Source organism: Crinia signifera, chromosome 7 (assembly GCF_055691185.1).
Source record: "Crinia signifera chromosome 7, ASM5569118v1, whole genome shotgun sequence".
Classification (NCBI taxonomy): Eukaryota; Metazoa; Chordata; class Amphibia; order Anura; family Myobatrachidae; genus Crinia; species Crinia signifera.
Window position 1 is genome coordinate 85,174,015 of NC_139223.1, and position 27,505 is coordinate 85,201,519.

At 44.9% G+C, this 27,505-nt stretch overlaps 1 protein-coding gene across 1 annotated transcript in view; it reads left to right on the plus strand.

Moving 5' to 3' along the window:
* The window catches only part of LOC146021207 (ectonucleotide pyrophosphatase/phosphodiesterase family member 7-like), a 36,731-nt gene extending 9,508 nt beyond the window's left edge, over window positions 1–27,223 (plus strand). The window contains exons 4-7 of the mRNA XM_083155003.1: window positions 663–1,295; window positions 5,601–5,847; window positions 21,028–21,133; window positions 27,148–27,223. Of these exons, the coding sequence (XP_083011129.1) occupies window positions 663–1,295; window positions 5,601–5,847; window positions 21,028–21,133; window positions 27,148–27,223 (1,062 nt within the window). The remainder of the gene's footprint in view (window positions 1–662; window positions 1,296–5,600; window positions 5,848–21,027; window positions 21,134–27,147) is intronic.
* Window positions 27,224–27,505: the final 282 nt, after the last annotated feature.

Below are 27,505 nucleotides of genomic sequence, written 5' to 3' on the forward strand. Positions count from 1 at the left end.
ATTGTGAAATAATTGCAGGGCATTTCGCAAATCGGAAGGCAGGACATTGAATCCCGCCTGCCGATAAACAGTCGAACGAGCCGAGAACAGGCCAGGGTAATGACTGCTGGGATGTCCCGACAGTCGTGACCTGGGATTGAATACCCCCCTAAGAGGCACATTTTTTTTTAGCACCAAGTGGATCCTCCAAACTGAGTGCCTTTCAATTGACAGTTTGGATGGGCACATCCTACCTCTACTGTAAATAGTAATGTAAAAGTATTTTGTACAACACAGAAAAAAAACATCATATACAGTACAGTAGGGGGTATTCAATCCTTTTAGGATTTGTGGGCAGGTAAAAATTCTGCCATCTTCACCCTAATTCATCTCCATCCATCTTCGCCCATGAAGATTACACACAAAAAGTGAAACAGCAGGGACGAAAACCAGCGAAAACGCCCTTGATTGAATACTAATTGGCGAATCGCCTGGCAAAAAAATGGCAATGCCTGAATACCACCGATAGTATGATCCTTGTATTGCAATATGGGATATTTGCACTATTTTAGCAGAATTTGCTGCCAACTCATAATAATGTTGGCTATTATTTTCAATACCTACTTTAGAGAAAAAGAGAGATTTGGACCCATTGTATTTTACTGACATCTTTGTACTTCCAGGGTTTAAAGGCTGGTTCTTTACACTTCCCGGGAGGAAATGCGAACTACAGTGGGAAAATAGTGTATAGAGCTCTTGCAGAGACAGATGACCACCCTAAAAGTGATGAGCAGGAGTGGAGAGATAAGATAGATAAAGTCATGAACTGGTTCACCGAAGACAATTTGGACTTTGTAACCCTTTATTATGGAGAGCCTGATAGTACAGGACACCTTCAAGGTCCAGAAACTGAAGCGAGAAAAACTATAATCAAGCAAATAGATAGAACCATTGGATATCTCGTGGATTCAATAAAAAACAATAACCTGAAAGATAAATTGAATGTAATCATTACATCTGATCATGGTATGACCACGGTTCAGAAGAAAGAGTTACACTCTGTAGAAGAGATTAGACTGTCCGATTATATTACTTTTTCAGAGTTGGTTAAGTTTGAAATGTTGGACTATGGGGGTTTTGGAATGATTTTACCAAAAGAGGGAAAGGAAGAGGAATTATATCAGAAACTTAAAGGTGCACATCCTCATTTAAATGTGTACAAGAAAGAAGAGTTACCTGAACGTCTCCATTATTCCAAACACAACAGGATATTACCAATTCTGCTTTATGGAGATCTTGGCTACAGTGTAAATGGCGTAAGTATAATTAGTATAATTATTATTGTGCATGTAGAACTTTACATTTCAATTTGTTTTCTTATGCATGCACAGGCTCAATGCACAGTAAGAATGCTGTAGGGTGGCTCATTGGTCACCCCATCACTTTCATGACCATCCATAGCTCCCATTCTGTCCAATAACCATATGACAGTTACTAGAACATGCAGACAGTAAGCAGCTGAAGTACAGATGCAGATAGTTCATTCAGGCAACAACGCAGTGCACCCTCTTCAATAAAGGTCACTGCTGGATAGGGAGGCAAAACCAGTAGCACTATTTTACTGACCGTACATTGTGGTGATACGGCTGTGTATAAGATACGATTTTGTATACTTCACTTAACACCCGATATAACGCATCACATGAAAAAGAAATCAGACTTTAAAAATTGTGATTATGTGTGATACACAATAATTTATTAAAACATATAAAACAATAAAAATCTATTTAAAAATAAATTACACAGAGAACAATTACACCAGATGTTAATCCTTATGCAAATACATTTATTAAGCAGCAACAATGGTATCAGTATTCACTTAAAATGTGATGAAATATTTTTTTTTTCAATTTAAAGAAAAAAAAAGAAAAGTCTAATTTCTCCCAATAGAAATGATGAAATAGCAGTGTGGGAATTCTAAATCTAAAAGATAACTACTATAGAACAATAAACCATTTTGGAATGTTGACTTCAGAATAATATACTTATATAGGACAAAAAATGGATGATAATATACTGTACATTTAGTAATTGCACCAACAATATTCTGGCAGCAATAATAGTGTACAGTAACTATAAATATCTCACTGTATTACTCTGAGTCTCTTATCATTGCTGATGCAGCCCATTTACTGGATGACATGTCTCCACTAGCCATTCATCACAGTATGCTACTATTGTTTCAACATAAAAGGTATAGGATGAAATTCACTAAGATGTGAAATACACTTCACAGGTTATGTTGCTATGGGCAACCAATCACATCCTGTCTACTATCTTCTAGAGCAGGGCTGGGCAATAGTGGCCCTCCAGCTGTTGATGAACTACACATCCCAGGATGCTTTGCATTAGTTTTGCTATGTGGCCATGATTAAACTGATGCAAGGCATGCTGGGATGTGTAGTTCATCAACATCTGGAGGGCCGCTACTGCCCAGCTCTGTTCTAGAGGGTAGTGAATAAATAAGAAGTAGCTTCTGATTGGTTGCCCATAGCAACATGACCTGTGAAGTGTATTCCGCATCTTAGTAAATTTCATCCATAGTGTTCATGCAGTGCTATGCTGCATGAGGGTCGCCAGGGGTTGCCTGAGATCAGCTGACTCCAATGTAGCCATTCACAGTGGTTTTACTTCTCATATGACTTCAGTATCTAGTCCCGGTCCAGGGCTATCTATTTAAACCTTTCCCGGGCACCTGCTCATTGCCAGTACCACTTATCATCAAGGAGTTCCTAGTTTTTGTTTCAGAAGTTAGATCTCTGACTCCTGTGCTTCCTGCTATATTGTTTAAATTCTCTAGTTTTCTGCAGAGAGTTTCTACTCCAATATTGCCAGCAATCAGTCCAGTGTCCAGCGCCCTACCATATTAGCAGGAGGGTTCCTTCTGCAGTCTGCAGTCAATCCCCCATTCATTATGCCAGTGTGCTGACTGCCTGTACCTGCACTAACTTAAGTTAACTGTGTTGCCAGCTACAGGCTGCTATCTACTTGCTGAATCAATCTCTGTTGCCATACACCCACGGTGTGACGTGCTCCCTGAGTTTTGAACTAGTTAAAAATGCAGGCAATGTGCTGAAGCACCGTGTGTTTTGAACTGGATGGGATGTAATTTAGTTTAAATAGTACATTTAGCACATACTTTTTGTGCTGTGCGATGCGATGTGCGCGGGAGCGTGCATAGCATACCTCCCAATTGTCCCGCTTATCGCGGGAATGTCCCGGTATTTTGGGACATTCCCGCGTCCCTCCCGCCGCTGGCAGTGTCCCGCGGTGGGGGGGGGGCAGTTGTCTGTGAATAGACCCCTGTTGTCCGTGAATAGACGTTGTGCGCATGTGCACAGCGTCTATTCTTGCAGGCAGAGGGGCTGGGGGCTGGCCAGCAGCTCGTAGAGCTGCTGGGCATGCCCCCACAGCGGCGAAAAATGGGGCATGACCTCGGGGCAGCGCCGCAATTATAGGCCACGCCCCCTTTCCGATATGCCACGCCCAAAAAAAATTGGTACGCACCCTGTCCCTCCTCCACATCTCCAAAAGTTGGGAGCTATGCATAGCATTGCACTGTGTATGGGCACCTAAACACTATTTGCATTTATCTGTGTGCTGAATGGATAAAAGTTTCCAATTATTCATACTGCATAGGAGATGCACACGTCCACAGTGTGTATTATAGACTAATTCTACACAGTGTGTCACACATATAAGACACTCATGTGTTCTAAGCCTCTGCTGCAGTGCTACCAGTGCAAGGTACATAGCATACTTTATCCTCTGCCTTGTATTACTCTTTTCTCAGTTATGCTCAGATTTCTGAGGGTGGTAATGAATGTGAAGAAGTGTGAAGTGCGAAGCATTATTTATCCTAGCTTCATACACTTCAATTCTAACCAGTCCAGCTCAGTGGTCCCAGTACAAAGTAAATTTAGAATCTACACCTTAATGGTTTAGTGGTGGTACTTGGATCAGCAAATATAGCATGGCCATGCCTCCCATGATTATTAGACCATGCCCCCTAAAAAGTACCTGGGCCTGGCCAGGCCGTATACTGCCCTGACCACAGGTCTCCCTTGTGGTACAGGCACAAATTACACAGTATCAAACCACATCCTATTTGAGTCATCCATGAATGCCTTTTGCATACGGTCCTCTAGTCAGTCCTATTTTGTTAACATCATGGTGTGCTGTTTTACATGACAAAACGTATGTTTTGTTTGCAGTTCTCCACTCTGGGGGTAATGCATAATTCCTTATTTTCTGTTTGGATAAATTATTGTCCAGCGCTGTTTAGCTAAAGAATCGTGCCAGTCTAGCACATTCATACCAATGAATTGTTGCTAATAGCAGGTATCCTTATGTCACATTCCACATTTATGAACTACAATATATCTGGGCAAACAATTACATTTTGTAAAAATTGTATTTCCCTCTGCTACATTTTTATCGGCAGAGAGACTGGGTCAGAAGCACCAAGCTTCAAACATTATAAAATGGAGAGTGATAAACAACCAACCAATCAGCTCCTGCTTGACATTTTTCAAACACAGTCTGTGACATGGCAGGTAGAAGCAGATTGGCTGGCTTTTTATCAATCTCCATTTTATCACCTTGGAAGCTGAGTGCATCTGGCCAACTATCACTTAAACATAAAATGTCCATGTCCATGTCTCTGTAAAACAATCCAATTCCGGCAAGATGTCTCTAATGTCATTAATACTGTAAGCCAGAGTTTCCCAATATCCGCCATTATAGTTCCGTTGTCCAGAAAACAGATCAACAATGTCCTTGACAGTCATTAGGTGGACACCAAATGGTTGATATGTATTAGGTCCTCAGGTACAGAAGGTCGACCTGATGACATAATGCATGCCAATCCTATGGTGTTGACCTAAAGACTGTCTACCTAGAAATTGTCAAACTGTTAATCCACACCCATTTTAGTGTATATCCATGTGTGAGTGCAGATTGTTAAATCAAATTAACTAATTAAGTCACCTGTGCAAAAACATGAATATCCGTAAAACCTGGACTACTGTATAATGGTGGAGTTTTTAATTGAGAAACTTTGTAAAATGTAAATGTGGTGGAACGTGCACTGTTTTATCCCTTTCCCTGTGCTCATTTCACGGGTGAAATTTAATAACAAGGACCGACCCCCAATAGGTACCTAGGTACCGACCTCCTTGCTACGTCTTTTGGTCGCCATTGGGAAGAGGCGAAAGGGGTTTGTCAGGTCGTCTTGACACTAGCAGCTGGTTTTACCATCTAGACCACCATTTTTCTGCGCAGGATTGGGTTGTCCTGAGTTGAGATTACTTGTTAGTTTGAAATTTAATAGGATGAATGATTCAGAAAGTGAAAGCTTTGGTAAGAAATCTCCACTTTTTTAAATGCGGCAATCATTTACACTGCAAGAGCAAACTGGTTTTGCAGTGTAAATGATTGCTGCTTTAAAAAAACTGGAGATTTCTCTCACTTTCTGAATCTCTCATCCTATTAAATTTCACCCCATTTATTATATACACTTTGCTGTGGCTGCACAGTTTACACAATTCTCTTTTTTTCAGAGATTCATTTTTTACATTAATAAGGGAGATCATGGATTTGATAATAATGAAATGGACATGAAGATGATATTTCGAGCCTTTGGGCCAGATTTTAAAAGCAATTATATTTCTGAACCATTTGATAGTATAAATATATACTCTCTCATGTGTAAACTTCTGGATGTCAATCCTGAGCCCAACAACGGCTCTCTCACATTTACTCAAGATTTGATTGAAACTAACTCTGAAGAACCAGACAATGAAACAAGTAAGTAATTAATTTTATTTTATTGAACAACATTATGAAAGCTAAGTACTCACATGATGGGCAGTATTCAATGCTCCCATTTTGCTTTTTTTTTTGGCGAGAAGGGCAGTCCTCTCTCCAAAAATGTACCTCGCCCCGTTCAACGCTCCTGGTTTGCCAAAAATAAACAGAGAGCTTTGCCCTGTTTGTCGCTTGGCCATCGCCGTTGCTTTCTTAAGGGAAATTTTGCGTACCTCGCTGTTGTGTTTTCAATGTAAGAATTGAAAATGCTGATCACCTTTTTTTGGGGTATGGCTCTCCGTTTTGCTCTTGGCATCTTTTTTAGGTCAACTGAACTTACGTACTTATAAAATAAATGTTTTTATTGTTTTTTAAGTGTCTACAAGTCTATTTTTTTTATTATTTGAAGGATCTATATTTTTTGTTTTCTTTAGAAGCGCCATATAATATATACAGGGATTTTTGTAAGAACTTACCTTTCGAATCCCTTTCTCTGAGTCCATCCTGGTTACACAGCTCAACCATGGGATGTAGGAGGGTCCGCAGGAGCAAGGCACCTATGCTGACTTCTTTTGAGAGCAGACTCCTCCCTTCTGCATCCCAGAGTTCCCCAGTTCAACTTCTAAAGCACACTAGGATACATTACTCAGTACAACGCCTAAACATTTTAATATGCACAATCAACATAACCAATAACATGGCAAGACATGAACGGTATAACTTAATGAGTGTAAGGGAGGGATCGCTGTGTCACCAGGATGGACTCATAGAAAGGGATTCGAACGGTAAGTTTGAAAAGTTCGAAAGTTCGAAGGGTAAAATCCCCTTTTTGGTACTTGTGTATTAGCATGGCGCTCGATTTTACTACGTACGCAAACGTAGTGAATTCGCATCGCATGCTGTTATGGTATGGCATTCAATGCGATTTTGATGTATATAATGGCATTTAATGTACTATAGCATTAAATTACATATAACGTCATTTATTAAGGCCCCCCCCCCCCCCCAGTATTGACGTGATCCCGAAGTGTGGCAAGCACAGCGAGCCCCGCGATGGGCGGCGGTACTGACATTTTCATACCCCCACTATCCACGTTGGCGTGGAGTTGATTTTATATAGTGTGGTGAGTGCGGCGAGCCACCGAGCCCGAAGTGTGGCGAGCGGACGTGTATTATGTTACATGTATTACGCGTCTCCCCGTGGGGCTTGCTGTGCTCGCCACGCTTCGGGCTCGGTGGCTTTCTGCGCTCGCCACACTATATAACGACAACTCCACGCCTACGTGTATAGTGGGGGTATGAAAAGGCCGCCGCTCGCCACCCTTCGGGATGAAGTGGATAGTGGGGGGGGCAAAATAAATGACATTATATGTAATTTTACCATTAAATGGCATTATTGTAGGTTCCATCAGAACCGATATCTCATCGCATCGCATGCCATATAATGGATTCACTGACACAGAGCAGTGAATACATTAGATAGGAAAATCGCATATCCATACAATATGGCATGCAATGCGATGCGATTTCACTACCGTGAATAGCCCTCTACGCAAATGGAGTAGTGGGCGCCATGATAATACACAAGTACCCCCTTTTCTCTTTTGTCCATCCTGGTGACACAGCTCGACCATGTAAGCACGCTCAGGCTTACAGTTCTCATCACTGCTTGCCTAAATGAAGTATCCTCCGACGTGAACCCATGGAACCTATAGAATTTGGTAAAGGTAAAGAACAGAGGACCAGGTGGCACAATTTCCTGGTTTAAATGAAAAGAAGACACTATCTTAGGTAGAAACTTAGGCACTGTTCAAATCACAGCCCTGTCTTCATGAAAAATCAAAAATGGATACTTGCAAGACAAGGCCCCCAATTCTGAAACTCGCCTAGCCAAAGCTATAGCCAACAAAAAAGTAAGTTTCCAAGATAGAAATTTAAGATCAACCGACCTTAAAGGCTCAAAAGGAGGATTCTGCAACACTGACAAAACCAAAGACAGGTCCCAAGGTGCCACCGGCTGCCTATATGGGGGTTTTAGTCTCATGACTCCCTGTAAAAAGGTCTGAACTTCAAGTAACAGGGCTACTCTTTTCTGAAAGAAAATGGTAATGCCAACAACTGTCCCTTTATAGACTGCAGACTAACCCCTGCAGAGAATCTGTCCTGGAGAAATTCTAACAATCTAGATATCTTGAACCTAGAGGTACCCCCTGACACTCACACCACCTGATGTTACGGATTTGGGTGTTACCCACGGTTGAAGTCCGGAGACAGGGACGTGAGGATGCTGGTGTGGTGCTGCAGGAGGTAGGGAGCTGGAGATCAGGCGTGAGCCCGTAGCTGGGACCGCTGTTTAGGACGGCCACAGCGAAACCTACACTAACTCTGTTGAGTCCCCCGGGCAGATGGAATACCCCTGCGGTAGTGCTAGGCTTCGCCTGTAGCCGCCGCGTTCGAAAGAGCCAGTTTTGCCGGCTCTGACCCCGATGCAGCCAGGTGTTACGTGGAGACAAGGGGTGAGCGATCGCCAGGGGGTATCTCAAGAGGCAGCTCTAACTAACGGGCCTAACTGAAAAAGAACCCCTATCTAACCGGCACCAGGCCAAGGATGGGACAACGCGACCGAGTCGCAAACCCAACAGGAGATAGGGAATCCTCAGAACCAAGAAAACAGAAAACGGATATTCCCCAAAACCGGATGCAGAGAGGAAAGGGAAAACCCCTACCTGACGGAGACTAAGGAACAAGATAGGGGGAAAAATAGAAGACAAGAATAAACCGTAACCTGACAACAAGAGAAAACAGTCCCGCGGAGGGGAACGGCCACGGCGGGCCACAACAGAGATGAAAGAAGAACCGGGGCTCCACAGGAGCACTTACGTGACCCACGAAGAGAGGGAGAAGGTGGAATTCACGTGGACTCCGTCCCGGGACAGGAACACTGAACGCAGGAGTGAGGAGACGCCGACACAGAAGACGTCGACACAGGGAACACAGAAGATGCTGACACTGAAGACACTGACGCAGGAGATACAGGAGGCGCTGACACTGAAGACACTGACGCAGGAGACACAGGAGGCGCTGACACGGAAGATGCTGACGCAGGAGACAACTGGAGCCACAGGGAGAAACCCAAACACTCCAGGGACCAAGGTAGCATATAGAACGCTAAATGCAGGGCTGCAAGAAGCTGAGCTGCAGAGGATATCCTGGGATCCAGACAAGAGACCGAAACAAAGGACCAGACAGAAGTTCCCTGCACATGCAGCAGGAACTTTAACCAGGAAGCTGACAGGAACTGAAGCTGACAGGAAATGAGCTATCACTGGCACAGATCCCCAGGAGAGCATGGCTTATAAAGGCCTCAGGTGATTCCAGCAAGTGCTTGATTAGCTTAATGTCTCACACCCTAGTGAATAAATTAAGCTCCCAGAACACCAAGCTGTAATGGCAACAGACCTGCCACTGGAGGCCACCAGTGAGCAAAAATGCCAAACAGACAGAAACTGGTTCCTGACAGTACCCCCCCCTTGAGGAGGGGTCAACAGACCCCAAAATCCAGACCTCCAAAAATTAAATGCATCTGGACTCTGGATGACGGGGCAAAGGCAACAAAAATGAAAACACAAGCTACAACCACAGCTTGTGACAGTGCCCCCCCTAAGGGTGACCACAGGGCACAACCAAAACTAAAAGATGATCCAGGAGAAAAGATTAATGTTTCTTTCTTCTCTTTTTCCTGGATTTTGAAGGGAAAAATAACTTAAGGCCCCACACATTATCAGATCTGATGGTACCCTCCCCCAAGCTACAGCTATGGGGTATCAAATCAGATTCAGGGTTGGAATCCTGAACTGAAGAGATCCTGAACGTCTTTTTTACAGACGGGATGGGTAACGAAGAAGAATGAACGCCTTGGCCGTAGATGGAATCTTTGTGAAAGTCTTTAATCTCAGACTTTTGACTGGACAACTCAGCCAGCACTCTCTTGTCTGCCATCATTAAGGCAGGAGCAACTGCTGGACTCTTGCCTGTGGGTATACAAGGTGAGGCGAAAGTGCAATGGATAGATTGTGAATTTCTCAGAGCCGGGACCTCATACCTCTGGCTAATGTTGGAGACCATATCTCCAGGAGCTGATGAAGCCTCAACCTTCCTCTTGGGACTGAACTTTTTAATAACGGCATCACAAAAAGAGGAAAGATCCTTAAGGCAAGGGTCACTACACCTGATCAGCTTGTAGGCCCATGTCTGAGGTCTACCCCTAAAGGCAGAAATGATGAGGTCTACAATGTTAGCCCAAGTGACCCCTGAAGATGGTCCCGATTCAAAAAGGGAAGTATAGTGTTTGACCAGGGCAATAAAATGGGCAAGGTCTCCATCAAATACAATGGACGTGGAAACGTCCACCTCTAGGACCTCAGAGCTAGAATTCTCTGTGTGAACGACCCCACTAGAAGTTAAAACTTCAGAAGTCTCCTTGGAAGCTAGCATGACCGAGACCCCAACTGGGTTTATGGCTCTCAAGTCCTTTGCTGAGGCTGTGGTCTTTGGGACCTCAGCCAAGGAGATGGCCGCCCTTTCCAGGGATTCAGCCTTAAAGGTACCTCTTGGGGCAAAATGGACTAAGCCCCCCTCTGGGATGGGACAGGCAGAGTCCCCTTCCGGGGCCGGACAGGCAGAGTCCCCTTCCGGGGCCGGACAGGCAGAGTCCCCTTCCGGGGCCGGACAGGCAGAGTCCCCTTCCGGGGCCGGACAGGCAGAGTCCCCTTCCGGGACCAAACAGACTTGCCCACCTTCTGGGACCAAACAGACTTGCCCACCTTCTGGGGCGAAACAGACTTGCCCACCTTCTGGGGCGAAACAGACTTGCCCACCTTCTGGGGCGAAACAGACTTGCCCACCTTCTGGGGCAAAACAGACTTGCCCACCTTCTGGGGCGAAACAGACTTTTGGGCCCCCACTCGGGGCTGCGGCCTTTCGGCCCCCACTCGGGGCTGCGGTCTTTGGGCCCCCACTCGGGGCTGCGGCCTTTGGGCCCCCACTCGGGGCTGCGGCCTTTGGGCCCCCACTCGGGGCTGCGGCCTTTGGGCTGAACACTTTCCGCATGGTTTTTAGAAAACCCGGAAGATCCCTTAGGATGGGATCGTCAGCCTCTATGAGAGGTTTAACCCACTCCAAAGCTCTTCCTCTAAAGCATGATAAGAGATAACGGACAGCAGAAGTAGGAGTTATCTTCACATTATGTGAGAAGTCCATTTTAGCGAGGAATTGCTGAGCAATTGGTCGGAGCTGGGCCAAATCGCCATCGAAGTATGGCGTGTTAGAAGTATCATCAGACACGCCCGGCGGGCCTTGGGCATCAAATTGGCTCGACTGACCTCGAGCACCCAAAACGTTCAATGAGCCCCAAGCGCCCTTGCCGCTAGATGAGCCCACGGCATCGGACTCGCCTATGGAGACCAGGACTTTGAGTGCCACTCCTGGATCCACAACCTCAGAGGCAACTCCGTGAACCCCAAGATCAGGGAAGATGTCACTAGAAATCCCGGCTGAGACTGATGTCAGGGATTCTTTCTCCGGAGTTATGCCTCCCAAGGCCTCATCAGGAGCAATGACCTCCATAACTCCATGTGGGGTTAAGTTCCCCAAGACCCTCTTAGGGGTGACGGCTTCAAGGACCCCCTCTGGGATTATGCCACTTGAAGCCCCTTTTGAGGGAAAAACCTGAGACTCCTCTACGGGACATAACAGTTCCAATGTTGAAAGAACGTTGATCTCCCTGACTGGAAGATTAGCATCCAACGTCTTTCTGTCTGGAATCTTTGTGGATGAATTCCACATTCCCGTCTGATTCCGTACCTCAAAATGGGGCGCTCTAGTCTTAGGACCCCAGTTGTAAGTCGGAGCGCTACGTATGTGGGGTGTGTGGTCAGGCTCCTCCTGCTTAGAGGAGACAGGCATAGATGGAACCTCCTGATACCACTTGGATTGAGGAAAATCCTTCCCAGTACCACCACCAGGTCTGCGCAATTCTGCGCAATACTGGAGAAAGCGGCCTGATTCCCCACAATACAGACATAGGTTAAAGTCTTTACGCCGTTGCCGCTCTTCTGGTGTGAGCCTTGGCCGTAAAAAACTTCTATGTCTCTTCTGAATCTCCTGATCTGAAGTTTGACTGATTAACCCCTTAGCCAGGGTCTCCCTAGGAGCTGGTTGAGCCCCAAAAACCTCAGACAGGTCCAGGAAAATTTGGGTTAACAGATCTTGCAATCGCAGAAATGACTGCTGCAGATCCTTAACCCGCTCAGGTTTTAAGGCTGTAAAGGCCGTATTTAAGGCCATCAAGGAAGCTTGCAAGGCCTGCATAATTAAGTACAGAAATGAAACAAACAGACCAGACCACCTGAGTATGCTGAATAAAGCAAAACCCTGTACCGGGCAAAATACTGGAAGGGAAAGAAGGAAAAGAAAAAAAAAATCTTAATATGGACAACTCTATAGGTCCCGCAACCAATCAAAAAACACCCAAATCACCTTGAAACAAGATTTTATATATGCATGTACCCCTATGACTACCGTGAACACATGCATATATCGGTATGGCCAGTGATAATGTTACGGATTTGGGTGTTACCCACGGTTGAAGTCCGGAGACAGGGACGTGAGGATGCTGGTGTGGTGCTGCAGGAGGCAGGGAGCTGGAGATCAGGCGTGAGCCCGTAGCTGGGACCGCTGTTTAGGACGGCCACAGCGAAACCTACACTAACTCTGTTGAGTCCCCCGGGCAGATGGAATACCCCTGCGGTAGTGCTAGGCTTCGCCTGTAGCCGCCGCATTCGAAAGAGCCAGTTACGCCGGCTCTGACCCCGATGCAGCCAGGTGTTACGTGGAGACAAGGGGTAAGCGATCGCCAGGGGGTATCTCAAGAGGCAGCTCTAACTAACGGGCCTAACTGAAAAAGAACCCCTATCTAACCGGCACCAGGCCAAGGATGGGACAACTCGACCGAGTCGCAAACCCAACAGGAGATAGGGAATCCTCAGAACCAAGAAAACAGAAAACGGATATTCCCCAAAACCGGATGCAGAGAGGAAAGGGAAAACCCCTACCTGACGGAGACTAAGGAACAAGATAGGGGGAAAAATAGAAGACAAGAATAAACCGTAACCTGACAACAAGAGAAAACAGTCCCGCGGAGGGGAACGGCCACGGCGGGCCACAACAGAGATGAAAGAAGAACCGGGGCTCCACAGGAGCACTTACGTGACCCACGAAGAGAGGGAGAAGGTGGAATTCACGTGGACTTCGTCCCGGGACAGGAACACTGAACGCAGGAGTGAGGAGACGCCGACACAGAAGACGTCGACACAGGGAACACAGAAGATGCTGACACTGAAGACACTGACGCAGGAGATACAGGAGGCGCTGACACTGAAGACACTGACGCAGGAGACACAGGAGGCGCTGACACGGAAGATGCTGACGCAGGAGACAACTGGAGCCACAGGGAGAAACCCAAACACTCCAGGGACCAAGGTAGCATATAGAACGCTAAATGCAGGGCTGCAAGAAGCTGAGCTGCAGAGGATATCCTGGGATCCAGACAGGAGACCGAAACAAAGGACCAGACAGAAGTTCCCTGCACATGCAGCAGGAACTTTAACCAGGAAGCTGACAGGAACTGAAGCTGACAGGAAATGAGCTATCACTGGCACAGATCCCCAGGAGAGCATGGCTTATAAAGGCCTCAGGTGATTCCAGCAAGTGCTTGATTAGCTTAATGTCTCACACCCTAGTGAATAAATTAAGCTCCCAGAACACCAAGCTGTAATGGCAACAGACCTGCCACTGGAGGCCACCAGTGAGCAAAAATGCCAAACAGACAGAAACTGGTTCCTGACACCTGATATAGATTTTTCAGACACAATGGTAATTTGCAACTGAAACAGGCTTGCGAGCCCTGAGCATGATCTGGATAACCGCTCTCCCGAAAACCCCTTCTTCCCTAGTAGGGAGGTTGCAAAAGCCAGGCTGTCAGATTTAGATGAACTACTGTAGGTCCAGGTGCAAAAACGGTCCTTGTTTTAGCAAGTCTGGCCGAAGAGGTAGACACCAAGAGTCCGTCGACAACCTCAGTATGTTGGAATACCATGATCTCCTGGGCCAGTCTGGTGCAATCAGTATGACTTGTACCTCCTGCATCCTCACTCTCTTCAGGACCCGTGGAATCATAGGGAACGGAGGGAACACGTAGGCTAGGTGGAAACACCAAGGAACTGTCATGGCATCCACTGCCCACGCGGTCGAACCCCTGATCTGAGAGCAGAACCTTGGAACCTGAAAGTTGTTCTTGGACGTCATCAAGTCCACCTCTGGGAGACCCCAGAGAGCCACTATCTCCTGAAAGACTTCCCGATGAAGCGCCCACTCTTCCTCCAGCAACATTTCCCTGCTGAGGAAATCTGCTTATACATTCCGGATCCCCAGAATGAACACAGCCGACAGAGCAAAAATGTTCACCTCTGCCCACTGGAAAATCTGTGAGACTTCCTGCATTGCCATACTGCTGTGAGTCCCGCCCTGATGATTCAGGTAAGCCACAGCCATGGCATTGTCTGACTGAATGCAGACAGGTGATCCCCTCAGGAGATTCTCTGCCTGCAAAAGGGTGTTCCAAACCGCCCGGAGCTCCAAGATGTTGATCGGCAGTCTGGATTCTTCCCTGGACCACAGACCCTGCAACCTCAGATGCAGAACTACCGCCCCCAGCCCCTGAGACTGGCATCTGCCGTGACAACCAACCACTCCCAGAAGCGGAGGGAACGCCCCAGTTGCAGAGACTCCAGATCCGTCCACCAGAGTAAGGACTCCCTTGTCTCTTGAGACAGTGACAGCCGTTCCTGCTTCATGGCATTTGAATTTCCTGACCAACATGTTTCACTGAAATGTTCTGGAGTGAAACCTTGCAAACTGCAGTGTCTTGAAGGTTTCCACCATCTTACCTAGCAGTTTTACTCCCTGCCAAACAGTTGGATTTGGGGACTGTAAGATAAACAGAACCAAGGGCCTTATTCTAGTTCACTCTTTCTGACAAAATCTTTCTTAGATGGACAAAACCATGTGCACTGTAGGGGGCAGATGTAAAATGTGCAGAGAGAATTAGATTTGGGTGAGTTATTTTGTTTCTGTGCATGGTAAATACTGTCTGCTTTATTTTTACACTGTAATATAGATCCCACTTTGAAGTAAAACCCCACCCAAATCTAATTCTCTCTGCACATTTTACAGCTGCCCCCTGCAGTGCACATGGTTTTTTTCCATCTCAGAAGGATTTTGTCAGAAAGAGTGAACTAGAATAAGGCACCGAATGTCCACTGCTTTGGATTCTGGAAGAAACACACAGTGTAGGTGTGTGTCCAAAATCACCCCAGAAACTGAAGTCTCTGTGTGCGTGTCAAATGTGACTTTGGGAGATTCAACAACCACCCATGGTCTTGGAAGAACCATGTCGCAATGACCAGATGTTCCTGTAATTTCTCCACCGACTCCACCTTGAACAAGAGGTCGTTCAAGTATGGGATAATTACTATCCCTTTTAGTGGGAGAGCCGCTGCCATGACAGCCATCACTTTTGTGAAGACCCATGGCGCTGTGGCCAGGCCAAACCGAAGAGCCTGGAACTGTAAATGAGTCTCTCCTATCGCAAACCTCAGTAAGGACTGATGTTCCTTTAAGATAGGCACATGTAGATAAGCATCCTGGATGTCAACTGATGCTAGACATTCCCCCGACTCTATGCTTAACAGCACAGATCGAAGAGACTCCATGCGAAAGTCATCCACCCATAGATGCAGATTTAAAGATTTCAAATTTAGAATGGGTCTGAAGGACAGTCTGGTTTGGGGACCAAAAAGAGAATGGAATAAAAACCTCTCTTTCTTCCTGAGGCACCGGAACCACCACCCCCTTCTCGAGAAGGGACGTTGCCTCCCGCAAGAGAGCTTGCCGCAGGCGACCCTCCCTCGGTAAGGGTGTTGGAAGAAACCTCTGTGGGGGGGTCCCTGAGATTCATTCTGTAACACTATGAAATGATGGAAAGAACCCAAGGGTCCGTGATAGAGGTGTTCCACTGGTCACGAAACTTCAGGAGGTGACCCCTCACTCTGAACCCAGAATGGGGAGCCTCTGCCCCATGAAAACTTGTCCTCGTTTTTGGATGGGTGTTTCTTGGCAAAGGCCCCGAAACGGGATCGGGGTGACCTCCCCTTATTGGCTGGAAACTTTCCTCTTCCTGCTTGTCATCTGATAGACGCCCCCCACGAAAGGGGGAACGAAAGGACGGCTTAAAGGCCCCAAACTTGGACCCTGAATGTTTTGGCGTGATGGGAAGAAAAGTGCTCTTCCTCGCTGACACAGATGTGGTCGAAATTTTAGACGCCATCTTTGCACCTTCTTCCCCAGCCTCACATACATACTCAAAAGCCTCAGATTCAGGCTGGAGTTAATTTCCTAAGGCTTCAGACCATTTAATCATAGCCTTGAATACCCAAGCAGAGGCAATTATAGAGTGTAGGGTAAAGCCCACCCCTTCAAATACCGCCTTAACGCATCCTTCAATTTTCTTGTCTACCGGGTCTTTAAATGCCGCACCCCCTTGAACAGGTAAAGCGGTGGCTTTTGACAACCTGGCCACACAGGGATTTTAATAAAGAAATAAAGGGATTCCATAAAGGGATTTTCTTCCATAATTTAACATGTTCTTCTGGCATTGGGTACATGCTAGCAAACCTTTTAGGCATAAGAAGCGTCTTGTCAGGAGTTTTCCATGCTTCTCCTAGTAAAGAAATCATGCCCTCATCCGAGGGAAAACGTCACAGAATCTCTGCGTACTTTCTTAGACACACAATGCGCAGGTAATTTATCTTCCTCTGAAAGGTTTAAAGTCTGCTTAACTGCCAGGATCAAATCCTCAATCCCCGGGACAGAGGATTCAACTTTCTCCTTCTGGTCCCAAAAAAACATCCTCCACGCACACACCCTCCTCATCAGAATCCAAATTCAACAGGGGAGGTGTAGATAAGGGGTGTATAGGAGAAGTAACCTCAGGGGTTTTAACAAGTTGTTCCAAAAACACATTCATTTTTTGAACACTCAAGATGGGGTAATGGAGCCCAGAGACGGTTGAGAGGGGGACAGGGGGTCAGGAGATTTCACAAGATCATCTCTCTGCCTATTTAGAGCTTTAACCAAAGCATTCATAGACCTCCCCAATGCAGCTGCCCATGCAAGTTCAGACTGCTCAGACCTCTGGGCTTGAGCGCCACTTGGCACAGACTCACATGAGGGGCACAAGTCCCCCTGATCCATCTGTTCAATGGTTAATTTAACACCACCAAATCTGCAGTTAACTAACATGGCAGGTGCTCCATCCCCCAGAGCAGCAGCACTACACCTTTCTGTCATGATACCAACAGTGCACAAATGTCAGGCGATTGCACAGAATAATGTACAGTGTACTTATCTGTCTGCGCTGCAGCAATTGGATCCTCAGCGATCACCAGGGAAAGCGCTGCCCAGGAGAAACTTCCACTCTGAACTGCAATGTAATCCTCCTTTAGCTCCGCAGCATGGAGAGAAATGGTGCCAGAACAGAGAGCAGGAAGAGACCAAGTCTCTGCTTCAGCGGGGAAGGAAGCCTATTGGCACCTTTTCCCCCTTTAGCTGCTCCTACAAGGGTTTTTCCTCACCTCCAGTGCCTCCCCTCCTTTATGGGACCACTTGTAAGCGTCCAGCATCGTGAAAGGCTTCACATTCTTTTCAGGATTTCAGCCCATAAACCGTCCCCCATGATCCCCCCTAAGCAGGGAGCTGGTTCAGGACACCCCCTGGGCCTAGGAAAACCTCTCTGTAAAGGAGGTTAAGCGATGTGCAGAGGAAGAGACAGCATCACTCTGCACACAGAGAGCTGACAGGACGCGCTTCTGTCAGCCTTTTGCTGCGGTCTCAGAGTGTGTGAACTTCTTGTAGAAGTAACACACTGGAAAACCTGCACTAACTAGTGAATTAATAAAATAAAAAACCATAGCTACTCTACTCCAAGAATGGCTGCAGCCTGCAGCCCGTCAGCACAGCACCCACTCCGATGGAGGAGGAGGGAGGAGCCTTCTCTCAAATTATGTCAGCATACAGTAGGTGCCTTGCTCCTGCGGACCCTCCTACATCCCATGGTTGAGCTGCGTCACCAGGATGGGCAAAAGAGAATTTATTTATTTTTGTGGGTTTTTTTGTGGTATTTTTTCCCCCTATGATGCATTTTTTTCTCACTGATTCACCTCAGTTATTATCCATGATTCACCTCTTCTACCTCACTCCTTCATTTGGACTTCATTTGGACTTTGAGGAGATACACAGCTTTTCACAGCTGCTTTGGAGTCCTTTTTTTAGACTAATTTGCATTTTTTGGCATATCTGCAATATTTGTACACTGCCTCCAAATGGAGCCATTAACTCCTCGTACATCGCATTGGTCAATGCTTGCCATCAGGGGCGGTGCGTAGCTGACACATTGAATTGGGTGAGGAGGCATGGCGAGGGGTAGAAAAAATGGAGAATGCACAGCTAATGAAAAAATGGAGAACACTGTGCAATGCTCGCCAGAGCATTAAATATACCTCAATTACTTTTTCAATGATTTGTCATGATTCATTTCCAACGGATCGAAACAGTAGTGTTCAAATCCTCCAGTGTGTGCGCACTATGTTGCTGACTATGCATGCTCCAGTGCATTGTCAGAGACATCCTCTGTCAGCCCTCTCAGTCCACAAATGTTGCCAGCATTGGTAAGTGTGTATGCACTTGCTGATGCCTTCTCCCCACATGGGTCCAACTGTCCACATTGTCGCTGTGTAAACCCAGCTGTATAACTTATTGATTATTACCACAAAATGAACTCTGTCAAGCATTAATGACCAGCTTTAGTCAAAGAATTAAAATGCCAACTACTAAAAGCTTACATCTGCATTCATTCGGATTAATTGCATATTTCTCCTTGTGCCCTGTGTTCCTCAACACCAATAATAATTATGAGTTTTCATCAAAGGCATTTCCAAAGCCCTTGTTCATTACCATTACAGCATTGTATTCAAGCATGAATACAGGCACACAATTGTGTACCATCTGTAGATGTCTGTAATTGTATAAGTGTACAGTAATTGTTTGTTACACTTTGTGCAGCTAACTTATGGTGGTACAGTACATTGTGTATTACACAGTGCTAAATATTCAAACCGTCACAATATTAATTTAGTGATATCATTTAACATGGGAATCAAACAGTTTTCTCCAGTCCTTAGAGCATACTTACCTTATTCGTTCCTGTTCCCAGAGGGGTGGAGAGCAGGGTGAATTACATTTTTATGGCGGTTTCCCCCACAGCACAACACCACAAATAATTGCTTTAAGGCCCAACTTCTCCTAATGTGTATGAGCAGGCGAAAAGAGTGATCGCGGATGCACGCTCACGTCCGTCAAGATGCTAATTTTTTAATGTCAATGTATGAGGCAAAACCAGTGCCTGTGACTTCCAGTCATAAGCTACTGTATGTGGACAAACAAAAGCAAATCCTGTCCCTCAGTACTGAACTGAACTTGAACCTGACATATTAAAAACAATTTGCTTAATTTAATCATTGAATATTGGCATTTGTTAACGCCATATTCATTAAGATTATAGCACAAGACAGCTGTTGCAGTAAGTCCAGGAATTTATTGCATTCGGGTTTGGATATGAAGTAAGCGACCATACCTCAGAAAACAGCATTTCCAGAGGTTTACCTGCTTTCTTCTAAATGATGCACCCTATCCTGAGCCTGAAACTGAATGGAGACTGATACCCCGTTCTCACTGCAGGCAAATTCCCAGGTCTAGCATGTCGACCCGGGAATTTTGGCAGTGTGAACGGGTCACATACCCGGGTAAAACCCTTTTTTACCCGTGTCTGAGATCCGGGTATGCAGACATGGGTTGACCCGTTCACACTGCAGAAAAACCCGCTTTTAAAGGCAAATTCCCGGGTAGAACTTCTTCACCCGGGAATTTGCCTTGCAGTGAGAACGGGGGTCCAGCGCGGCAGTCCCCGGCATTTCAATGCAAGGCATGAAAGGTAAGTAGAGTCTTAGCAGGAGGCAGAACTACACAGCACTAAGTCAGTCAGGAGCATTCGGAAGAGGAGCTACTGCAAACAGTGAGTGCATCCTGTAAAGTGAGATAAAGGAAGGAGTGCTATATTGTCTGTCTCTATGGGCCTTATTCTAGTTCACTCTTTCTAACATAATCCTAAAATGGAAAAAACCATGTGCACTGCAGGTGGGGCAGATGTTACTTGTGCAGAGAATTAGATTTGGGTGAGTTATTTTGTTTCTGTGCAGGGTAAATACTGGCTGCTTTATTTTTACACTGCAATGTAGATCTCATTTTGAAGTAAAACCCATTTTACATCTGCCCCCCCTGCAGTGCACATGGTTTTGTCCATCTAAGAAGGATTTTGTCAGAAAGAGTGAACTAAAATAAGGCCCTATGTGCGTGACTGTATTTATGTATATATGTGTGTGTCTGACTATGTACAGTATATGTGTATATGTCTGACTATGTATGTGTGTATGTATAAGTATCCCGTGTCCCACCAGCGAGCAGCAGTGTCCTGTGGCGGGGGCAGTTGGGAGACCTTCTCTCCTATGCAGCGTCTATTCACTGGAAGAGAGGGACAGGGGGCATGGCCAGCAGCTCATAGAGTGCTGGCTATGCCCAACCTGAGCAGCGGAACTGATGCAATTGTAGGCCATGCCCCTAACTACAATGCCACACACATGCAATTTCAATAGGTGCGCCTATTTGTCCCTATTCATTGTATTAAAAAGTTGGGAGGTCCGGTATGACAAAAGGCTTGTTGCATGAGAACACGTTCGCCATGTTCCAAGATGATGCACTTTAGGGGCCCCAGTGCCTTGATCCAATTTTGTGTGTGGTTGTTGCCTTTTCATTTAACCAGTGTTTACTGTAGTTTAGTTGAAGAGTTAAAGCATATTCTCATCTAAGACCATTCTTATTTGCATTTACACTGAACTCTAGCACAATAGTCATATATTCTAAGTAAGGGTTCTGTTTTGTTTCATCTTACAGCAGACGTAGTGTTTGTGGTGGTAATTGTGATGTCCGCTATAGCTGGAGTACTGGTGCTAACTTTCATTGTCTACGTGCCATACACAGCTGTGAAGAGAAAGAAAGGGTGAGTATTGGAAGATAACTACTAAACTGACCAGTTGTTTCATGTAGCTATTGTAATATCCACAGTGTTAGCAATGTTTTAGATGTAAGACTATACACATTTATTCACGTTTGCATATTACAGCATAGTCATACTACAATATAAGGGACTGCTCGTGGGGATTAGTTCCTCTTTTGGCCACTCTAAGCACACATCGTGTTGCTCATCCATTTGTCAGCTTACTTTGAAAGCATAGTGCAACATCAGTCACCTAAGCTTCTATCTACACACTAGCTGCATGATGAGATAAATCACTGCGGAAGCTATCAGTGGTGTAAAGGTGAATACACACTGGGCGTTTTTGGACAGCGTGTAAGGACAGCAATGATGGGGAAAATTACTGGGCTGAAAATTGCTCAGTGCATACACACTGAGTGATTTTCCCTGATTTAGAGATTTTCCCCAGGGGTGGACAACTTTCCATAGTAGGATGATTTGGAAAGCCGCCCACCCCGTCACTCATCTGCTAGCAATATCAGCAGATGAGCCAGCGATGATGCAGGAGCTCAACAAACAAAACTGAGCTGCTTTCAGCTCAAAGTCGCCCAGCGTGTATGGGCCTTTACAATAGCCCCTTCAGACCCCGCGGTGGCTTGGAGGCACCGGGTAGCTGTGGGCACTGGGGGTCTGCGGGGGATATTGCTACAGCCATGCTGCGACCTGCAGATACTTTTCTGTAGTCTTGGCTTTGCCTGCCTTCACTGAAAATGATCCTCCTAAAATGGCGCTGCTTCAGAAAAGACAATTAGTATGGATGCTAGAGGAGGCAGCAGCCATTTTTGGATACAGGAGCGATAGATGCAGCTGGGTCAGTGCCTGCTGGGGTGGGGTGGGGGGGGGGACCCTCGGTTCCCCTAACGAGCAGGACATGGTGCTTGACAACAAGTTTTCTTGGGAAGGTGGCACAATAATTTTCTGGTTAGTGGACACGCCACTGGAAGCTACAGTAAGTCACATTGCAGTCTTTGATACAGCCATGCCTTAAGCTGTGGGTGAAGGATAATGGTGATCACAGTGTGATTTGCATGCGATGCGATCGGGACCTACTGTGTGAAGGGATGTGCGCGGAAGCGCGCATCACACCCGCAAATCGCACCATGTATGGGTACCTTGAGTCTTGTCTCTAGAAAAGGGATGACTGAGATTGGGCCAAGGCTCTGATTAGGAGTTGATCGCAAGCAGTGTGGATTGGGATAACAGGGCTCTACCTGAAATTTTGCTATAGATGCTTTGGGGCCTGATTCAGAGTTGATTGCAAAGCAAATATTTTTCTCTAATGGGAAAAACTAGGTGCACTGCAAATGGGCCAAATGTAGCATGTGCAATTAAATTTGGGTGTACTTGTTTCCTAGCACGGCGCCCGTCGTGGGTGATCGCATACCTTAAGTTAAGGTAACTTAAGGTATGCAATGGATGCGATGGACGCGATATTTGGCTATTTTAGCCTTTATTGCCGGCACTGAGAAAATCGCGTTGATCGCGTCCATCGCATGACATTATAATGGCACGCGATGTGACCGACGCGATCAACGCGATATTACATAGGGATCAATGTTAAATTAACCGGCTATTACAAAATCGCGTTGATCGCGTCCATCGCATGCCATTATAATGGCATGCGATGCGACCGACGCAATTTTACATAGGGAACAATGTTAAATGGGCCAATGGCCCCAATTTTTGATTGTATAGGCACCGTAATGGGTAATTTGTATGTTAAATGCCCCCCCATTGTTAACGGCATCCCACGATTAACGGCGGTACGCATCCCCCGACCTTTTCATACCCCCACTATCCACGTCGGCGTGGAGTTGATTTTATATAGTGTGGCGAACGCAGCGAGCCACCGAGCCTGAAGCGTGGCGAGCGAAGCGAGCCCCGCGAGGGGACACGTAATACCTGTGAAGTAATGCACAGAAATGAATTGATCAATGCATTTAAGCCTGCAGCCCCCTTCACGGGACCCCACTGTTCTGCAGGTCCTAACACTATCGCTGAAAATGGCTACAATACACATAGCTATCACATCAATGTTTGATTCCAGGCATGCTATCTGGTCTGAAGCTCACAGCACACTTTGCTTTTATAGGTGAGCAGCTACCAGCACACCTGTCACTAATCATCTAGCGAAATGGTTAACATAAGCTATGGAATCTTAGTTAAAACATGGTGCATGAGAGAATGTGACCACAATAAGACTAATTTAAAAAATTAATATAATAAACAATATATACACTTAACATCGGCACTCACCTTTCCTAGTTTTGGGGTGCCCTATGGCTTGTGACCACATTGTTTAAACAGACATTGTAGGGGCTCTGCACACACTAAATTAACTGATAATAAATAGTGGAGATTTGGTTCATGAATTGATCATATCATACATGCACACACATGCAGCATACACGCAGCATACATACACAAATAGCATGCAGTATGCATACATAATTAAACACATACATACTGTACATATACATAAGCACTGCTGACACAAACATGCACATAAGTAACTGTAAGTTATTATAGACACCCACACCTACAAAATCGCAATGCAACACCCATATACTTACACGACGGGACAATCACCCGGCCAGGCAGCTCCCGCCCCGACAATAAAACACAGACCTGCACAGAGGGACAGTCACCTCAGCAGCCTGGCTCTGTGAGCCCTTCACCGTGGAGAAGAGCTGCTTATTGTAGCTCAACCGTCATCTCAGTGAGTCAGTGGAACACTCTTGCTGGGGAAGAGTCTCTTCTTTTAAACCAAATCAAACAAGCATCAAATCAGGGTCAGGTATTAATTGTGGGGGATTTTTATTTGCCCGACATTGATTGGGAAAACGAAACAGGTAAATCAGCAAGAAGCAATGGGTTCTTAAGCTTACTTAAAGACCAGTTTATTACACAAACGGTAGAAACTCCAACTCGTGATGAGGCGCTCTTGGACTTAGTATTAACAAATAACACAGACTTAGTTTCAAACACAAAAGTAATTGTAATTAGGGAATAGTGATCACAATATGGTTTCACTGGAAATCAACTTCAGTAAATTACATCAAAAAGGATCTGCAAAAATACTAAACTTCAGAAAAGCGAACTTTGAATTATTCAGGGAAGCCCTTACAGGAATTGGGTGGGAAACGGTTATGGAGGGAAAAAATGCAGAGGAAATGTGGGATACTCTAAAAAAGGTGCTTGATTCACTAACTATTGAATACATTCCTAAAGTAATTAAAGGTAAATTCAACAAAAAAAAGCCACCATGGTTGGACAAAGAAGTAAGGTCAGCTATCAACAATAAAACCAGAGCCTTTAAATTCTATAAAAATAACTTGAATGAGGAGGCGTTCGCAAAATACAAAGAATCAAACAAAACTTGAAAAGGGGTAATCAAGCAGCTAAAATATTATATGAAGAGTGCATAGCCACTGAAAGCAAAACCAACCCAAAGAAGTTTTTTAAATACATAAATAGTAAACGTTTAATTAAGGAAAACATAGGCCCACTAACTGATACTAGTGGAAAAAGTGTTACTGAGGACAAGGGAAAAGCAAAACTGTTAAATGAGTTCTTCTCATCAGTATTTACTAAGGGAGAGCAGACTGTGGAACGAACATTTACCACAAACGGGACAAATAAGCCAGATCTCATTGTGGATTTCACGCCGAAGGAAATAATACTGAGGCTAAGCAAACTCAAAACAAATAAATCACCAGGGCCAGATGGGATTCATCCGAGGGTATTAATGGAATTAAGGGATGAACTAGCTACCCCCCTACATTATATCTTTAGCAAGTCACTATCGTCAGGTATAGTACCAAAAGATTGGAGAATAGCAGAGGTAGTGCCAATATTCAAAAAAGGAAAAAAGGAAGATCCCGCTAATTACAGACCCGTTAGTTTAACATCAATTGTGGGTAAACTATTTGAAGGATTTTTAAGGGATGGTATCCAGGAATATTTAGATCATCACCGTCTACTCAGTACTAACCAACATGGGTTCGTGAAAAATCGGGTTCTATGAAGAGGTTAGCAAAAACCTCGATAATGGAAATGCTGTAGATGTGATTTTCCTAGATTTCGCTAAAGCATTTGATACTGTCCCACACAAGAGATTGATTAATAAAATGGAGAACCTAGGATTGGGTGAAAATATCTGCAGATGGGTAGGGAATTGGCTATGTAATAGAGAACAAAGAGTGGTTGTGAATGGTGCCGTATCAGATATGATACCGGTACTAAGTGGAGTGCCCCAGGGCTCGGTTTTGGGGCCCATTTTGTTTAACATTTTTATTAACGATATTGGGATAGGGTTACTCAGCAATGTATCCATCTTTGCGGACGATACAAAACTTAGCAAAGTCATCAAATCACCAGAAGATGTCACCATGCTTCAAAATGATCTTGCAATTCTAGATGAGTGGGCTACAAAATGGAAGATGAGGTTCAATGTAGATAAATGTAAGGTTATGCATCTTGGGAGACACAACCAGTGTGCAAGTTACAACCTTAGCGGAGAGGAACTGGGTAATTCCATACTTGAAAAGGATCTAGGAGTCCAAATAGACAGCAATCTAGGATGTAGTGCCCATTGTAATGTGGCTACAAAAAAGGCCAACAAAATTCTGGCATGTATTAAGAGGGGAATGGAAACTAGGGACTCAAGGGTAATTATGCCACTATATAAAGCATTGGTGAGACCTCACCTAGAGTATGGAGTACAGTTCTGGGCCCCACACTATAAAAAGGACATCATTGAATTAGAAAAAGTCCAAAGGCGAGCAACAAAGCTTATTAGGGGAATGGAGAATTTAAGCTACGGGGAGAGATTAAGCAATTTGGGACTATTTACATTAGAAAAGAGACGTTTAAGGGGAGACATGCTCAACATGTACAAGTATATCAAGGGCCAATATAAGGAACTGTCACACACCCTATTTTCTACTAGAAAGGAATCTAGGACGCGAGGGCATGAGTATAGATTAGAAGAAAAAAGATTTCATTCAGCTAGTAGAAAGAATTTCTTTACGGTCAGAACAGTCAAACTCTGGAACTCTCTTCCCAGAGAGGTGGTAATGGCTGGCTCATTAAATGCGTTCAAGGCAAAGTTGGACAAACATTTACTGGAGAAAAACATCCATGGGTACAAATAAGAAATATAATTTGTCTGTAAAATACCAGAACCTACCAAATCAGCAATGGATATCTATACCAGGTTGAACTAGATGGACGCAAGTCTTTTTTCAGCCTTACCTACTATGTAACTATGTAACTATGTCACGCACATCCCTCCTCAAAGCGCGTGCTGTGGCAGGGTGTCAGTCAGCCAGGCTGGGCGGAAGTTGCGGCTGCCAGGCAGCGTTAGAACATTCGCGCGGACATTATATAGGGGCTTTGGGGCCCTAGCATTTTGGGGCCCCTGGGCAACTGCCCTTACAGTGCATACGTTAAGACGGCCCTGGGGAAAATCTTGTATGAACTTGAGCAAGAAATGTCCTAAGTTGTAACTTACATTTGGGTTTAGACCAAGTGAGGACTGCCTCTACCATACTACGCTGAGATTTAACTTGTCCTCTGCCTACAATGTACCCCAAATATACTGTATAGTAATTGTATTGCAGCCCATGGGTAAAATCTATCTATTATTAACCAGTCTTGTTTTATTATTGCTTTGTTCTCTATTGTAAAGTGCAAAGGAACATGCTGGTGCTATATATGTAAATGTTATTAAATAAATACCAAGATTTAATAATTGGAAATGCTGCTGTCATGTTAAAGGTGTATTTTGTGAACTATTAGTTTCCCTTAATCAAAGCTGATTGGATAGTGCTTTATTTGTCACAACATTATCAGAATTTTAATGAATATCCCTCTTAATTCTAATATTTCACTTGAGTTAGAAAATGCAGAAATACTTGTCTGACAATAGTCTTATACTATTTTTTTTACCATTTTTATACTTTATTTTGCTGCAGAGAGAACAAAGAACAAAGTTACGGAAATAACCAAGATGCCATTATAAAAGACAAGCAACCAGAGACACCATTTTAAAGTTTAATTAATTGGACATTCTTCTATGTAAAGCTGAAGTACACATACCTCAAATCAGTTGCATGAGTTACACATTTTTTAACAGATGTGATCCATAATTACATGCTTGTACATTTCACAATTAATTGTATTCATAGAGCTTGCAAAAAGAAGTGCTATATTTCATTTTAAAGGTTTTCATTGCAAAATAAATCACAGTAAGAAAATGTAAAAGAGAACTGAAGCCATGTATCTGGAATGTTAGGCTTAATGAAGGCTTTATGTTTGGCTGTAAATAGGGTG